Here is a 16,682-nt window from a genome sequence, read left to right on the forward strand (position 1 = left end):
GAACATAACTAATATAATACTGCCTCTATATACAAGAATATAACTACTATAATACTGCCCCCTATATACAAGAATATAACTACTATAATACTGTCCCTATATACAAGAATATAACTACTATAATACTGCTCCTATATACAAGAATATAACTACTATAATACTGCCCCTATATACAAGAATATAACTACTATAATACTCCCCCCATATACAAGAATATAACTACTATAATACTGCTCCTATATACAAGAATATAACTACTATAATACTGCCCCCTATATACAAGAATATAACTACTATAATACTGTCCCTATATACAAGAATATAACTACTATAATACTGCCCCTATATACAAGAATATAAGTACTATAATACTGCCCCCTATATACAAGAATATAACTACTATAATACTGCCCCCCTATATACAAGAATATAACTACTATAATACTGTCCCTATATACAAGAATATAACTACTATAATACTGCCCCCATATACAAGAATATAACTACTATAATACTGCCTCCTATATACAAGAATATAACTACTATAATACTGCCCTCTATATACAAGAATATAACTACTATAATACTGCTCCTATATACAAGAATATATCTACTATAGTACTGCCCCCTATATACAAGAATAGAACTACTATAATACTGCCCCCTATATACAAGAATATAACTACTATAATACTGCCCCCTATATACAAGAATATAACTACTATAATACTTCCCATATATACAAGAATATAACTACTATAATACTGCCCCTATATACAAGAATATAACTACTATAATACTGTTCCTATATACAAGAATATAACTACTATAATACTGCTCCTATATACAAGAATATAACTACTATAATACTGCTCCTATATACAAGAATATAACTACTATAATACTGCTCCTATATACAAGAATATAACTACAATAATACTGCTCCTATATACAAGAATATAACTACAATAATACTGCCACCTATATACAAGAATATAACTACTATAATACTGCTCCTATATACAAGAATATAACTACAATAATACTGCTCCTATATACAAGAATATAACTACAATAATACTGCCACCTATATACAAGAATATAACTACTATAATACTGCCCCTATATACAAGAATATAACTACTATAATACTGCCCCTATATACAAGAATATAACTCGTATAATACTGCTCCTTATATACAAGAATATAACTACTATAATACTGCCCCCTATGTACAAGAACATAACTAATATAATACTGCCTCTATATACAATAATATAACTACTATAATACTGCCCCTATATACAAGAATATAACTACTATAATACTGCCTCTATATACAAGAATATAACTACTATAATACTGCTCCTTATATACAAGAATATAACTACTATAATACTGCCCCCTATGTACAAGAACATAACTAATATAATACTGCCTCTATATACAATAATATAACTACTATAATACTGCCCCTATATACAAGAATATAACTACTATAATACTGCCTCTATATACAAGAATATAACTACTATAATACTGCCCCTATATACAAGAATATAACTACTATAATACTGCCCCCTATATACAAGAATATAACTACTATAATACTGTCCCTATATACAAGAATATAACTACTATAATACTGCTCCTATATAGAAGAATTATAACTACTATAATACTGCCCCCTATATACAGGAATATAACTACTATAATACTGCCCCTATATACAAGAATATAACTACTATAATACTCCCCCCATATACAAGAATATAACTACTATAATACTGCTCCTATATACAAGAATATAACTACTATAATACTGCCCCCTATATACAAGAATATAACTACTATAATACTGTCCCTATATACAAGAATATAACTACTATAATACTGCCCCCTATATACAAGAATATAACTACTATAATACTGTCCCTATATACAAGAATATAACTACTATAATACTGCCCCCATATACAAGAATATAACTACTATAATACTGCCTCCTATATACAAGAATATAACTACTATAATACTGTCCCTATATAGAAGAATTTAACTACTATAATACTGCTCCTATATACAAGAATATAACTACTATAATACTGCTCCTATATACAAGAATATAACTACTATAATACAGCCCACTATGAAGAATTTTTAGGTCTAACCCGTGTTTGCGCTCTTTACAGTCATCAAGGTGAACTGCATGGGCTCGTGTGGAGTGTCTAACAAGGTTAATGAGACCTCCTGGAACATCGAAGAACAATACTTCAATGGAACGTTCTCGCTGGCTGATAAAGGTAAAGCCTGTGAACTATGGCTCTTTTTTCAACAGGTTATGGAGCTTATGTAGACTTCTCTCATCCACATACAGCTGAGGCTGCTTTTTTATGCTAACTTCAGTGGCTGCCCCCCCCCCCCCCACATGGAAGTGGACAGAGCCCCCGCCCCACGTGATTCTCTTCACTAAACAGGGACTGGACAGTTTGGTTCTTGCAGAAATTGTCTATATCAACAACTGTCTGTCTATGTTAAGTCTTAGCAAACGCGTAAAGAAGAAAGGGAAAGACCCCACTCCAGGTCATAAGACCCCCTAATAATGTGCTAGTGAGGCAGGAGATGTTTGTCCATACTACACTTTCACGTGGCTGCAAATAAAAATCTTCTCTCTGCCCTGGGAACCAAAGGAACGTTATCTAATTCTGAGTGCTGTCCGCGTTTATAATCCGCTGTACACATACATCCTGCATGTAGCCCGTAATACCGATAACTCCACGCTGCCCCCCAAACAACGTCCTCGTGTTATATAAAGCCCTATTCCTGCATATTAATGTCAGGAACCTCAAACATACCCCTCTACATGAGATAACCCCCTATTATCGTGTACCGAAAGTTCCTTCACTTTCTATCATAATTTGAGTTTTAATTCTTCTCCTTTTTCAAGATCACTGCTTGTTTTCAGTGAATGGGAAACATTCTTATTTACATCCAGAATGCTCCTGATCGCTAAGACTCAATTGTGTCCAGTCTAGACAGTCCGCAGCACAAATCCCTCTCCTGTCCTTATACATTTTGCTATAATGTATCACAGGATTGTCTAGACTGAGCACAATTTCAGAAAACCCCCAGCTGTGATTAGTATTAGGTCTGTATATTTTTTCAGTTTCCATTTACTGACACCAAACAGAGATCTTGAAAATAAGTCATTGGAACATGAATTCAATTTAGAAAGTTGCAGAACATCAAAGGGTCTCTACCAGAATCTGCGATCATCACCTATTCACAAGATAGGGGATAATTGTTTAAACACTGGGAGTCCCACCGCTGGGACCCCCCCCACCGATTGTGATAACAAGGGTCCCAAACACCCTTGTTCCTCTTTGCTGCACCCCCTGCTGTGAGGAGTTTGAATGGAGTGGCGGTCGGTCTTGTGCCCAGCGCTCTATTCAATGTCTATGGGACTGACGGAGCCGCCGAGTAATGGGCACATGCTCGACCCCACTCCTCATTGTCTGGGGAAGATTTCGTACTTTTGAGTTCATGTCCTCTCGTCTGGACTGAATTGTGTCCCATCTGCCGTGTTAATTCTCTCCGGTGAAGTGGTCCTATCGAAAGCTGACCTCATCTCCTCCGCACCTGCCCTACCCCCGCTTTGTGAATACATGTTGTTTGTGCTTTACTCATTCTGAAGAGGACAAGTTTTATAAAGATGTTATTGTATTTCTTTGTTCTCCGTATTTAACAGAGGAATTGCTGCAGCCACTTACATATTTCTATGCTCAGACGAGGTACTATAAATAGAAAGCCCACAGCTCGTACGATCGATGCTCTACTGTTTTCAGATATTCTAATATATTCATTCTTTTCAAAGTTTTAATGGACAAAGCTGAAGAGTTTTATAGTTTATCTCCAACTGCTGGGTCCTGCGATGAAGTGACAGGAAGTGTAGTAAAGTCCCTGCCCCCCTGATCACCACCTTATCTCACCGGCAGATACATTTACATCCATAGGTGTGACTGACATCAGCCTCTCATCTGCCCTTACCCTCTATGCAAAACCATTGTATAATGAAAAGTTCAGCAACTTTCTAATATACTTTGTGTTTCATTTTTCCTTTGTTCTCTATATGCTTGCAGCCAGTGAACGGTAACATTCTTTGGTGAATCCAGAGACTGATAGCCTGTCGTCATCATGTCTACTTGGCAAAGTTGATCATTACTACACTATAGACCGCTCTGATACACTGCGACAAGTTGTCACACCTATCAGGCTTAAACGGGGCAAGTTTTCAGTGTCTGGATGTAATCAAGAATGTTTCCATTCACTGACCACAGCAGAGATGTTGAAAATGGTGCCGAATTGAAACACAAGGTATATTATATAGTGTGTGTATGGATTGGACCTCCTTCTCCACCTGCAGTGGCACTAAAAGAGTGGGGGGGGGGGGGGGTCTAAAGTCAGACAAGATACCTCCCCCAATGATGGCATCGGTAACATATCTGTCTGTGAATGGGCAGCTTAAAAATGTTTTGTGGTCTCATGTAAATTAAGCTTATTCATTGTATAATAAGTTTTTTATACCGTTGTAATATACCATGTGTCACTATTTCCAGTATCTCTACTTGCTGTCAGTGAATGGAAGAGGCTAAAAACCTGTCCTGATCACAGTTGGATTTCCATCCTCTTGATGTAAACAAAAATTTATCCATTCATTAAAGGCAAGCGGAGATGCCATACCAGTGCACAACAGCTCCTGCAAAGCCAAGAGGCAAACATTACTGATTCCTTTGTATCTTGTGTGGGGTGTTGGCCGCTCTTCATTGTCTGTGTTCTTGTTGGAATCCATTGTTTGCATCTCTTTGCAATGTAAATAACTATAGAAGTGTCTGTGTCTTTCAGGAACACTGCAGCCTGGAGAGCACACCTTCCCTTTCCAGTTTCTGTTGCCAGGTAATGATGGAGTCGGCGATCAGGTTCCAACCGCTTGCTAAAGGCTGGAATTATGATATTAATATTTATGACTTGCACAGAGGCGACATCAAAGCAGCGCAGCTCGCGGTCAGAATGACATATCAGGCGGTTAGGACGATGAAAACGCCTGAGGAATCTGTCACTGGAATCTCCATCAGTTTATTTATTTAGTCGAGAAAATGCTCTTGACATAACATTCACCTTTGGTCAACCAGAGGTTAATGTGTTGGAAACTTCCCTAATGTTGTTAGGAGTGGCGGGTGATCTGAAAATAGAGCAGGGAAGGCATCCTGTGTCTTCCCTGCACTCATAGGATGTTTATGGCAGCCTGTGCCGTATACACCCCAATATTCTGTTGACTGTGACCTGGAGCAAGTTCGGATGGACTCCCTGCAGCCCTCGTCTATTATTGGATACTCCTGCAGGTAAAAATTGTAATAAGAGGTATACGAGCAATGGTTCACCTCTAATGGACTTGGATTTCTCATCTGATCTGCAGCCCCAGTGGTCCCGGTCAGTTCATCCAATATACAGACATTATGGGACATTGTGGGAGGTCAGACAGTTAATGTAACTCACATATTTATGGCATATTCACAGGTTCGACCCACCAATACAGGCAGAGAATGAATGGAGAGGTGCATGTGTGCAGCTCTCTATATTCATTTCTATGGGAGCTATAGATATTTAGTTCTATGGGAGCTATGGATACAGCTGAGTCCTTACCAGGCGGGTCTGGGGACCCCACATTCTCCATATAGGCACTTCTCGCACATTTAGAGCATATCCTGTTGATAAGCCATAAATGTGTATGTTGGGAATACCTCTTTGAAGGTGTTGTCTGGTTTAGAAACCCATTATCAAATGCCCTGTTAGGGAAATCTGAGTTAATAAAAGGGGGTCTCGCGTTCAGGACCCTTCTCTATTAGCCAGAATGGCCTTCAAAGAGGGGTCTGGGGTCCCTTCTAACAAAGGGAATGTCCAAAGCGATACATGACAGTGGCTAATGAAATAGTTCTAGAATCCACTTTGTGGTGCTAGTCATGAAGGGCGATGTCTTGTAACTAATATGGTTTCTTCTACCGTCTTTGCAGCATCGGCACCGACGTCCTTTGAGGGTCCATTTGGTAAGGTGATTTACCAGGTGAAGGCAGTTATCGAAACGCGGAGATTATCCAAAGATTACAGAAGCAGCAAACCGTTCTACATCCTGAGGCCGCTGGACCTGAATGAAATACCGGATATTGAGGTGAGTTGGTAGAAACCAACTGATGGCCAAGCGTACAATGCAGCCTCATACCTGCCCGGGACGGCGAGTATGTTTACGCAGTGTGTACCCCCTCAAACTCCAGTTCGGGAGACTGTACATTGTGTGTTTGTAGCGGGGTGCCCCTCTATTAGCCAGAGCAGAGAGCTGCCGCAAACTGTGTGTCTCCCGGTATGGGCAACAGAATTGTATGGCCGCTGCGGTCCTTAGTTGTCGGGCCCGCGGCAATAATCTGATCGCCAGCAGGTTGTTATTCAGAGATGAGGGATTGGGCAGGTGGTGACATGAAGGTGCTTGATATAGAATGGTTGACAATGACATTTATTTTATTTTTTTTATTTTATTAACTTGATCCTGTTTATTTCTAGCAATTAAGCTGTGCGACCGCCACCAAGAAGTTTAATTACAAGCTGGTGAAATCGGGGCAACTTTTGCTGAGTGTGACCTCCGACCTCCGGGGTTACGTGGTGCAACAACCAATCAAAATTCACGCGGAGGTGGAGAATAAATCAGGCCGGGACACAGGACCCATTGTGGCAAGTCTTATTCAGGTAAGAGGAACTAGTACAACCTGAAAGATTGTCCAGATAATTAAAGATCTGTGGTGCAGGAGGGAACTTTAATGATGGAGCATAGATTCCATAGACTTTACATTGTGGGATGAGTTGAAAATATTGTAACTTAGGACCAGAACTCTGGGAAAACTAGTTCAGAAATATAGGAGTAAACTGCCCATGCCGATTGGCTGGATCTTTCAGGCAATTACACGCGCCGCATATCCGGACTGTCTGTAGTATAGTGTGTTGAATGATGTTTTTATGTTACAATGGCCCAGGGCAGACTATTGTAACCTGAGGCCATTGTAACTTGAGGGGCCACTGTAATGCAGTTTTTATGAGCTGCCAAGATCAGTGGGGGAGGGAGCATAATTTTGTCTTGTTAAACTGGTTGTCACGCTTCAAGATGATTGACATTGTTCTAACAAATGAAGTAGAATATTATGACTAAACCGACTACTATAATACGGCTCCCTACATACAAGAATATAACTACTATAATGCTGCCCCCTATGTACAAGAATATAACTACTATAATACTGCTCCCTATATACAAGAATATAACTACTATAATACTGCCTCTTATATACAAGAATATAACTACTATAATACTGCTCCTATATACAAGAATATAACTACTATAATACTGCCGCCTATATACAAGAATATAACTACTATAATACTGCTCCTATATACAAGAATATAACTACTATAATACTGCCTCCTATATACAAGAATATAACTACTATAATACTGCCCCCTATGTACAAGAATATAACTACTATAATACTGCCTCTATATACAAGAATATAACTACTAGAATACTGCCCCCTATATACAAGAATATAACTACTATAATACTGCCCCCTATATACAAGAATATAACTACTATAATACTGCCCCCTATATACAAGAATATAACTACTATAATACTGCCCCCTATGTACAAGAATATAACTACTATAATACTGCCCCCTATATACAAGAATATAACTACTATAATACTGCCCCTATATACAAGAATATAACTACTATAATACCACTCTAGTAGTTATATTCAAGTTTATAGGGAGCAGTATTATAGTAGTTATATTCTTGTATATAGGGGCAGTATTATAGTAGTTATATTCTTGTATATAGGGGCAGTATTATAGTAGTTATATTCTTGTACATAGGGGGCAGTATTATAGTAGTTATATTCTTGTATATAGGGAGCAGTATTATAGTGGTTATATTCTTGTATATAGGGGCAGTATAGTAGTTATATTCTTGTATATAGGGGCAGTATTATAGTAGTTATATTCTTGTATATAGGGGCAGTATTATAGTAGTTATATTTTTGTATATAGGGGGCAGTATTATAGTAGTTATATTCTTGTATATAGGAGGCAGTATTATAGTAGTTATATTCTTGTGTATAGGGAACAGTATTATAGTAGTTATATTCTTGTATATAGGGAGCAGTATTATAGTACTTATATTCTTGTATATAGGGGGCAGTATTATAGTAGTTATATTCTTGTATATAGGGGGCAGTATTATAGTAGTTATATTCTTGTATATAGGGGCAGTATTATAGTAGTTATATTCTTGTATATAGGGGCAGTATTATAGTAGTTATATTGTATATAGGGGCAGTATTATTAGTAGTTATATTCTTGTACATAGGGGGCAGTATTATAGTAGTTATATTCTTGTATATAGGGGGCAGTATTATAGAAGTTATATTCTTGTATATAGGAGCAGTATTATAGTAGTTATATTCTTGTATATAGGGGCAGTATTATAGTAGTTATATTGTATATAGGGGGCAGTATTATAATAGTTATATTCTTGTATATAGGGGCAGTATTATTAGTAGTTATAGTCTTGTATATAGGGGCAGTATTATAGTAGTTATATTCTTGTACATAGGGGGCAGTATTATAGTAGTTATATTCTTGTATATAGGAGCAGTATTATAGTAGTTATATTCTTGTATATAGGGACAGTATTATAGTAGTTATATTCTTGTATATAGGGGCTGTATTATAGTAGTTATATTCTTGTATATAGGGGGCAGTATTATAGTAGTTATATTCTTGTATATAGGGGGCAGTATTATAGTAGTTATATTCTTGTATATAGGGGCAGTATTATAGTAGTTATATTCTTGTATATAGGGGCAGTATTATAGTAGTTATATTCTTTAATATAGGGGGCAGTGTAACTGCTATAATACTGCCTGGTATGGAGTGGAATGTGACTGGAGCTGCAGTTTTATACGTGTTGTTTCTCTGTTTTCAGAAAGTCGCCTACAGATCAAAACGTTGCGTCTATGACCTGAGGACCATCGCAGAGGTTGAAGGGGCTCCTGTAAAGGCCTGGAAGCATGCAGTTTGGGATGAGCAGATTCTAGTGCCTGCCCTTCCTCAGTCAATATTACAAGGCTGTAACCTCATCCAAATAGACTATTATCTCCAGGTGAGAGGCTCTTGATGGTACAATTGTAGATAGTTACATGCATGACTCACCCGCACCTGGCATGATCTCACCCAAAATAATTACTAATCACTCACTGATATTTAGCTGTGACCCAGAGTCGTCTTATTCATTAGGCATCCGTAAAATAAACAGGAGGAAATATTAATCATTCTAAATAATATTCTGGTTCAATCATTGTACACTAGAGACCTCATACTGCCACCTGGTGGGGGGCGGCAGAGTTGCATCGTATCACGAACACTCCCATTGATGTCTTTTAAGATGTTCGGGGCATGCAGTGCAATTCTTGCCGTCAAAACAATGAAAAGCCCTATGAACCCCATTATAAGTTATTGGGTTCTGTCAGGTGCCACTTGGATCTGTAGTGTGACCGATCCGGCACAACATTGTGGCTTCCATTATGAACAAAGTAATCAGACACACAGCTACTTGTTCTTTTGTAGTTACTTAGATCCTTATGCAGTAGCATTCATTTAATCTGGGATGAATGGGACCAGATAGTTAAAAATTACTAAAAAATATTCTGGACTGAGAGGGCGGAGCATGACACAGGGACTCAAAGAACCCTATAGAGAATCTTTGTCATGCTCCGCCCCCTGCCGGTCCTGCATTCGATATAACACATAGTACATTTTGTCCACAGTGGATAGAAATAGCCCCATGTAAAAGGGCATATTGAGCGCCTCACTAATCAGACAGTCTCTGGTGATCTAGCTGATTCTTCCCTTTCTTTAAAGGGGTTTTCCATTTTAGTATATGATGACCTCTCGATAGAATGTCGTCCCTTACTGATTGATGAGGGTCCGACTGCCGGAACCCCCCTCCCCCCCCGCCGCTGATCCTCAGAATAAAGGAGCAGAAGCTGCTGCTCCTTCGCAGCGACACTACCAGCCACCCGGTGTGTAGAGAATAAGACCTATTCGGGTCTGTTCACATCATGTGTTTGCTCTGCGTTAAGTGAAAGCGTACACCAGCCTTATCCAGACCTCCATTTACCCGGGACAAGCCAAAAGAGTGTCCTTTTGGCGTAAGCATAACGCTATTCCATACGAATGAATAAAAAGTAGCCCGGCATGGGATATGTTTTTTTTTTTACAATGGGAGCCTATTAGTGAGGTATGCCGCTGTTTGCCCATACAGTGGGATACTTTGCAGCCTTCCCTGGGAGGTATAAATTGGAAGGTCCTCTGACATGGTGTGAACAGAGTCTTAGTGATATGACATAACATTATTAGATGGGAATACCCCATGAAAGGTTGCTCTTTGATAATGCCCCAGGTATAGCTCTATCACTATAAATGGATGATTGGTAAAGTGAAGGTGGCACATGGGGGGCATTAACGGGGATTGGCAGGTATCAAAAAATCTACCCATCGTTATCCTGCTTTGTTGGGCAGTAGTTCCTGTAAAGTCTAACTGTTCATGAACATTGGGTCGGGGCCACAATATAAATACCTCCGTAGTAATAATGTGATTGAGCCGTTCCACTGATTTCTTATTTTTGTCGATTTTTTTTTTATTTTTTTTCCTCAGGTCACGGTTAAAAGCCCGGAGGTTTCAGTCACGTTACCGATCTACATTGGAAATGTATCCATCAGCCCATCTCGCCTTGGACTAAGACGCTCCATATCGCATGTACCAATGCCCGTTGTTCCCAGTGCGCCTCCTGCTGACTATGAACAGTGTAGCAGCACGCAGCCTATGGACAATGTTTCTATTCCTACTAAGTGCCACTCGCAGCAACAGTCGAACGCCCCCTTCTGCTACGCACCCGAGCTGAACTTTCCAGACTCACAGGACACAGAGGCAGGAACTCTGGGGTCTCCCTCACACCCCACGCTCTGCCTGTCTACAGGTGCCACCGTCCCATACTATGCCGAGGGAGCTGTTGTTCCAGTGCCTACAGCCAGCACACTGATTTTACCCCCGGAATATAGTACATGGGGTTATCCCTACGGTAAGTCCACTTGCAGTCAGCACCTTTCCTTATAATACACACCTCTCCGTAAGACTTTATCTCCAGATCAGTATCGGGGGCAGCGAAAGCCGCAACGTGACAATCAGACGGACTTCATGATCAAGGTGCAGAGTAGTAAGATTTCTCCGAAAAATCTCCCCAGTTGTTTGGAGGCTTCAGGGTATGTTCACACGGCTTAGCAAAATACGTCTGAAAATACGGAGCCGCGTTCAGGCGAAAACGGCTCCTGATTTTCAGACATTTTTGTAGCAACTCGCGTATTTTACGGACGTTATTGGAGCTGTTTTTCAATGGAGTCAATGTAAAAAGCGGCTCCAAAAAAACGTCCCAAGAAGTGACATGCACTTCTCTGACGCGGGCGTCTTTTTACACGCCGTATTTTGACAGCGACGCGTAAAATAACACCTCGTGGGAACGGAACATCGTAAAACCCATTGAAAGCAAGGGGCAGATGTTTGTAGGCGTAATGGAGCCGTTTTATCAGGCGTAATTCGAGGCGTAAAACGCCCGAATTACGTCTGAAAACAGTGCGTGTGAACATACCCTAAAAGGGAACCTGTCAGCAGTTTTGAGGTCTCCAAACTGCTTATAGAGTGATGTACGGGATTGGGAGGGCATTTCAAATATACTTTTTGTCTCAGTCGTGCAATACGCATGACCGATATAATGATCTTTGATTCCCCTGGCACGCCAATCGCAAGTGCGGCAAGGGACTCTCCTGATTGGCCGCTAAAGCCGTCATTTAGAACAGAGAGTGGCACTTGCTCCAGGGGAATCGAACGTTAATTTTGCAGTCATGCAACTTGCATGACCGAGAAAAAGGGTATGTTTACAATGCCCTCCCCCGTGTCTGAGTCCTCAAAACGGCTGACCGGTTCCCTTGAAATTACTTTTCTCGGCAACTTTTTTTATTTTTCCCCTTAAATTTGCTAATAAGTCATTGTTTTCCCCCTTAACCATAGAAAGACAAAATTACAACAACGCTGAATTTTATTGCGTGCCAAAGGCATCTATTGATGTTTGTGTTACATCCGATCGGTCTGCACATGGAGTTTCCTTTATACGGTGGGTGGTGAGAGTACTCGTAAAACGCCTTCACCAGAAAGAGGAACAATGGAGGACGTGCGGTGGCTTTGAACAGACCACAAACCTCAGAATTGTGCTCCATAGAAGTTTCACACATGGAAGATGTCGCTAAAGAACTTGAATATTTAGAATGTTTTGCACTCCGTAAAAAAAAAAAAAAAAAAAAAGTTGGCCAGGGCACTGGGGGGGCAGCAACTAAACTGTCCTACTTTGATACGGTCTGCTCTCCTACCTACAGTTGCTGCATTCCCATTGAGTCCAGCACTAACTGTATAAAGCCAGAGCAGCTAGCTCCCCCTAGTGGTGGCTACATGCATTCCGAATTTATATTATTTATCAAGTCAAAATAAGAGAGCTCGTCCTTGCACATGACCGTACCCGTAATTACGGGCGCAGCTGGCCGCATACAGCCGTCCGTATTTACGGGCCGTGCTCCCATTAAAAAGCATGGGAGCACGGACCGTAACAAATTTTTTCCGCCACGTTTCTACGCCACTGACACGTTCCCGTAGATATACTGGAAGGTGTCCGTCGGCTGTAGAAATTAATAGGTCCGTAATTACGGCTGATTTCACGTCGTGTTCATGGGGCCTAAATCGGCACCGAATTTTAGACCTGAGGCCCCATGCACACGACCATAGATTTCATCCATCCGTAAATAATGTCCGTAAATACGGACCGTAGTCAATTATAGGCATCCGCATGTACGGAAAGGTGTCCGTAAATACGGTCCATAGGACATCCGTAATGCATCCTTATTTACAAATCTGCAAAAATAAGAAAACCACAAATGATGTGCAACATCTGAAAAACAGTCGTCGCCTAGCAAAGCTTCCAGAATTGCGGACAGCTACGGGTGGCCGTACGTAATTTCGGAAGCGCCCATAGACTTCTTTGCGGAGTCCGTGCCATAATTACGGACAAGAATAGGACATGTCCTACGTTTTATGGATCATTTCTACAGAACAGACACCCCATCCGTAAAAGTACGGAAAGGTGTCCGGAGCCCATAGAAATGAATGGGTCCGTAATTAAGGATGAAAAATACGGTCGTGTGCATGGGGCCTAAAGGCGGAATGGTGGACTGTAACTGTAATTTTGCAGCGCTCTCAGCAGGGAGTGGGGCCCATTTTGAGATTTGCTCTGGGGTCCATATGGATTCTGTGTACGCCACCGTTGTTAAGCATTGTATGCCTAGCAACCAGTCTGTCCCGAATAATTCACGTAATCCTCTAGGAGGTGGAATCTCCATGTGCTGCCAGTAGAGAAGAGGAACGGATCATCTCATCCTGCATTATTAATCACATTTTTTATTTTAAAAAAATTGTATCCGATTCTGGATACATAAGTTGGTTTGCAATTATTGATGTGATATTTTGTTATTAAAAAAAAAAAAAATTGTGTGAGGGATAAAACTAACTGAATTTTTTTTTTTTTTCCAGACGCCCCTCCATCATATGAGCAAAGCTGCAATGAGGCTGCAGTCAGTAACGGCAACTGAGCGGTCCTCCTCTGATAAAGGACACTCCGACGTATAGGGGGCTGCTCTACGGTCTATTTTTTAAAGAGGGGGGATATACTGTTTTATCAGTGAACTTAACCCCCCCCCCCCCCCAATCTCTACCAATCATTTCAACGTTCAGGAGCGGCAGCTGGACTTGTAATGAAGGAGACTCTACACTCCCAGGCCGGTTGTGACTCCTGAAGGCCTGGCCTATGTTTTGTGAAAGATCTTTTTATATACATTTCTAAGCACCTGCGATGCCTTATTAAAAACGAGTCCGTGCAATGCAACCTGTGGCTGCTCGACCGCTGTGAAACTACAACTCCCAGTATGCTGGGGAGAGCCGCGAGTCGCAGACCATTGCTCTAAACTATATATATATATGAGACAGAGAGGGTTAGATTGCTAGTGTATGTTGAGAGACAGGATATTTTTATGTGATTTGCCTTTTAAATATTGCTCTTAAGAACGAGTCTTTTGTGTGAATGTCGTCCGAACAGAATTGTAATATTATTTTCTCCAATGATGATCTATTTTATGTTTGCGTTCTATTAAAATCCACCCTTTTTATGCCACACGGAGACAAACATTTTGTAGATTGTTGCTGACCGTCACCCGTGCATGAGGATATGCCTGCGATAATGCACAACCTGGATAGGAACAATGAGTTCCAGCATGCCCTGTCCGTAACTTGTTGGGAGTTGTAGTCTTAAAGATGGCTTCTGGGCAGGCCTGGTGTAGTATGTAGACATGCTAGTGATTAACAATGAACACCACATCGGTTTTTTTCTAGGGTTGGATCTTTCTCCTTCCAAAATGTTATTACTTAATTAGATTAGGCCATGGGATCGAAGTATAAGGCCGGATTCACACGAGCGTGTTCGGTCTGTGATATACGGTCCGTATGTCGGCCGCATTTCCCGGACTGGACACACTGCAGGGAGCCGGGCTCCGAACATCGTTATCTATGACGTTAGGAGTCACTGCCTCGCTGCGGAACTACTGCCCCGTACTGAAAACATGATTATAGTACGGGACAGTTGTCCCGCAGCGAGGCAGGGACTCCTAGCGTCATAGATAAGTATGATGCTAGGAGCCCGGCTCCCTGCAGTGTGTTCAGTCCGGGAAATGTGGCTGACATACGGAACGTATATCACGGACCGAACGCGATCGTGTGTGGGGCTCCTAACTATAATGACCCTTCTCAACAGAGCGTCGTCTCTTTTCATCTCCTCTACTCCATCACTATTGTGAAATATCTGCCCCTGATTAACATTGACTTTGTAGTTTCCAAATGCAAAATCCACCATTTTTGTATTTTTCCAGTTATTACAGAAATTTCTTGTTTATGGAAACCATCAACAAGTAGGCTAACTGCTGTTTACCCTTCTTTATTATGGTTATATTTGCATTCTACTAATGGCTTGTTTGGATACATGTATAATCAGGTCTACACGGGCTATTATGCACCCAAAGTACTAGGTAAAAAACATAAAGACTAATAGATTCATCAACAGCATCATGTTGACAGTTTCCATGTTTTAGCAGTTACCGCAAAGATTTTAATATTCTGTGACAATTCTTTATGCATCACTGTTGTCAATCTGCTAAAGGGGTTTAGAAAAACATGGCGGCTTTCTTTTAAAAACAGAGCCACACCCGTGCATGGTTTGTTCCTGGTATTGCAGCTTGGCACCATTGGGGCTGAGCTGCAATACCACATACAACCTGTTTAAAGGTGTGGTGCTATTTTAGAAAAAAAAGCAGTCCTGTTTTTCTAACCCTGGACAACTCCTTTTTTAATTTCTCATTTTACTTTTTCTTATTAAGTAACTCCCATCTAATGAATGTTATTCCAGCGTTGGAAGTTCACTAGGAAACATTCCGAATACTTTATGGTTATCCTCAGTAAGAGGGTGATTTTTTTTTTTTTTTTTTTTTTCAAAAATGTGGTTACATGGCATGAATACTACCAAGTCTTCGTTGTCCTCCGCTCAGTGCCAACTCTGCCTGGAGCTAAAGACCTGCGTAATGAGAGACCGACTAGGGATATGCTGCCTGACAACCTCGTTCCAAAGACTAGTTATATTCATAGCAACCAGTCAGTCCAATATGACCAAGTGCAAAACTGGTTCGACACTATACTGCCAGCAGGGAAGGGTAAAAGCATCTTGGCAGCAGTCCCATTCATGCCATTTCCCATCTCGACCTGCATTATTAATCCGATTTTTCCAAAAATACAATTAGGGGAGATCCACTTTAATATTATGAAGTATTTTTCTCTACTTTTCCCAAAAATTTAAGGAATTTCTCTATTTACACTGGAATTTGAATGGTTCCAGACCACAGAATATTTGGATTAAAGGGGAATTTGTGTCCGTGACCCCAACTAATTCCCAAAATGAGGAGTGAGCCCTTGGACACAGTTCACTCTGCTGGAAGATTTCCATCTGAATATCCGCTCCTGATGAAGTGTCATTGAAGAACAGAGATTCAGAGCGGCTGTCATAAAGTGTCCTCTGTCATGGCGCTTATAGGCTCCCACTGACTGTCTCTCCTGACATGACCGGTCAGGAGATAAACTAAAATGGAACTCCCCTTTAACTGAAGTCTCAGGGACTACACGGCAGTTCTCATCTATGAATGTATGTCTGATTGGCTTTAACACATAGCTATTGCCTGTATGCCCTAGAGGGAGCAATTTTGTGAAACCAATCTGTTCACCAGGAACTGGGCGCTGTCATGAATGCGGATTTGGCCTGCAAATAAACTGGCTGCCGTAACGGGCGTCACCTGAACTTTGCTCTTGGAAACTTATGGGTGTATTCGCA

At 40.7% G+C, this 16,682-nt stretch overlaps 2 protein-coding genes across 2 annotated transcripts in view; one reads left to right on the forward strand and one right to left on the reverse strand.

Moving 5' to 3' along the window:
- ARRDC1 (arrestin domain containing 1) overlaps nt 1-14,790 on the forward strand; it is a 31,284-nt gene extending 16,494 nt beyond the window's left edge. The window contains exons 2-8 of the mRNA XM_075835049.1: nt 2,194-2,304; nt 4,904-4,954; nt 6,070-6,224; nt 6,611-6,793; nt 9,086-9,262; nt 10,817-11,240; nt 13,790-14,790. Of these exons, the coding sequence (XP_075691164.1) occupies nt 2,194-2,304; nt 4,904-4,954; nt 6,070-6,224; nt 6,611-6,793; nt 9,086-9,262; nt 10,817-11,240; nt 13,790-13,848 (1,160 nt within the window). The 3' untranslated portion in view covers nt 13,849-14,790. The remainder of the gene's footprint in view (nt 1-2,193; nt 2,305-4,903; nt 4,955-6,069; nt 6,225-6,610; nt 6,794-9,085; nt 9,263-10,816; nt 11,241-13,789) is intronic.
- Nucleotides 1-16,682, reverse strand: part of LOC142659187 (uncharacterized) — a 186,550-nt gene that overhangs the window by 145,026 nt on the left and 24,842 nt on the right. The gene's annotated exons all lie outside the window — the stretch shown is intronic.

The sequence above is a fragment of the Rhinoderma darwinii genome, chromosome 8, assembly GCF_050947455.1.
Source record: "Rhinoderma darwinii isolate aRhiDar2 chromosome 8, aRhiDar2.hap1, whole genome shotgun sequence".
In the NCBI taxonomy this organism is placed as follows: domain Eukaryota; kingdom Metazoa; phylum Chordata; class Amphibia; order Anura; family Rhinodermatidae; genus Rhinoderma; species Rhinoderma darwinii.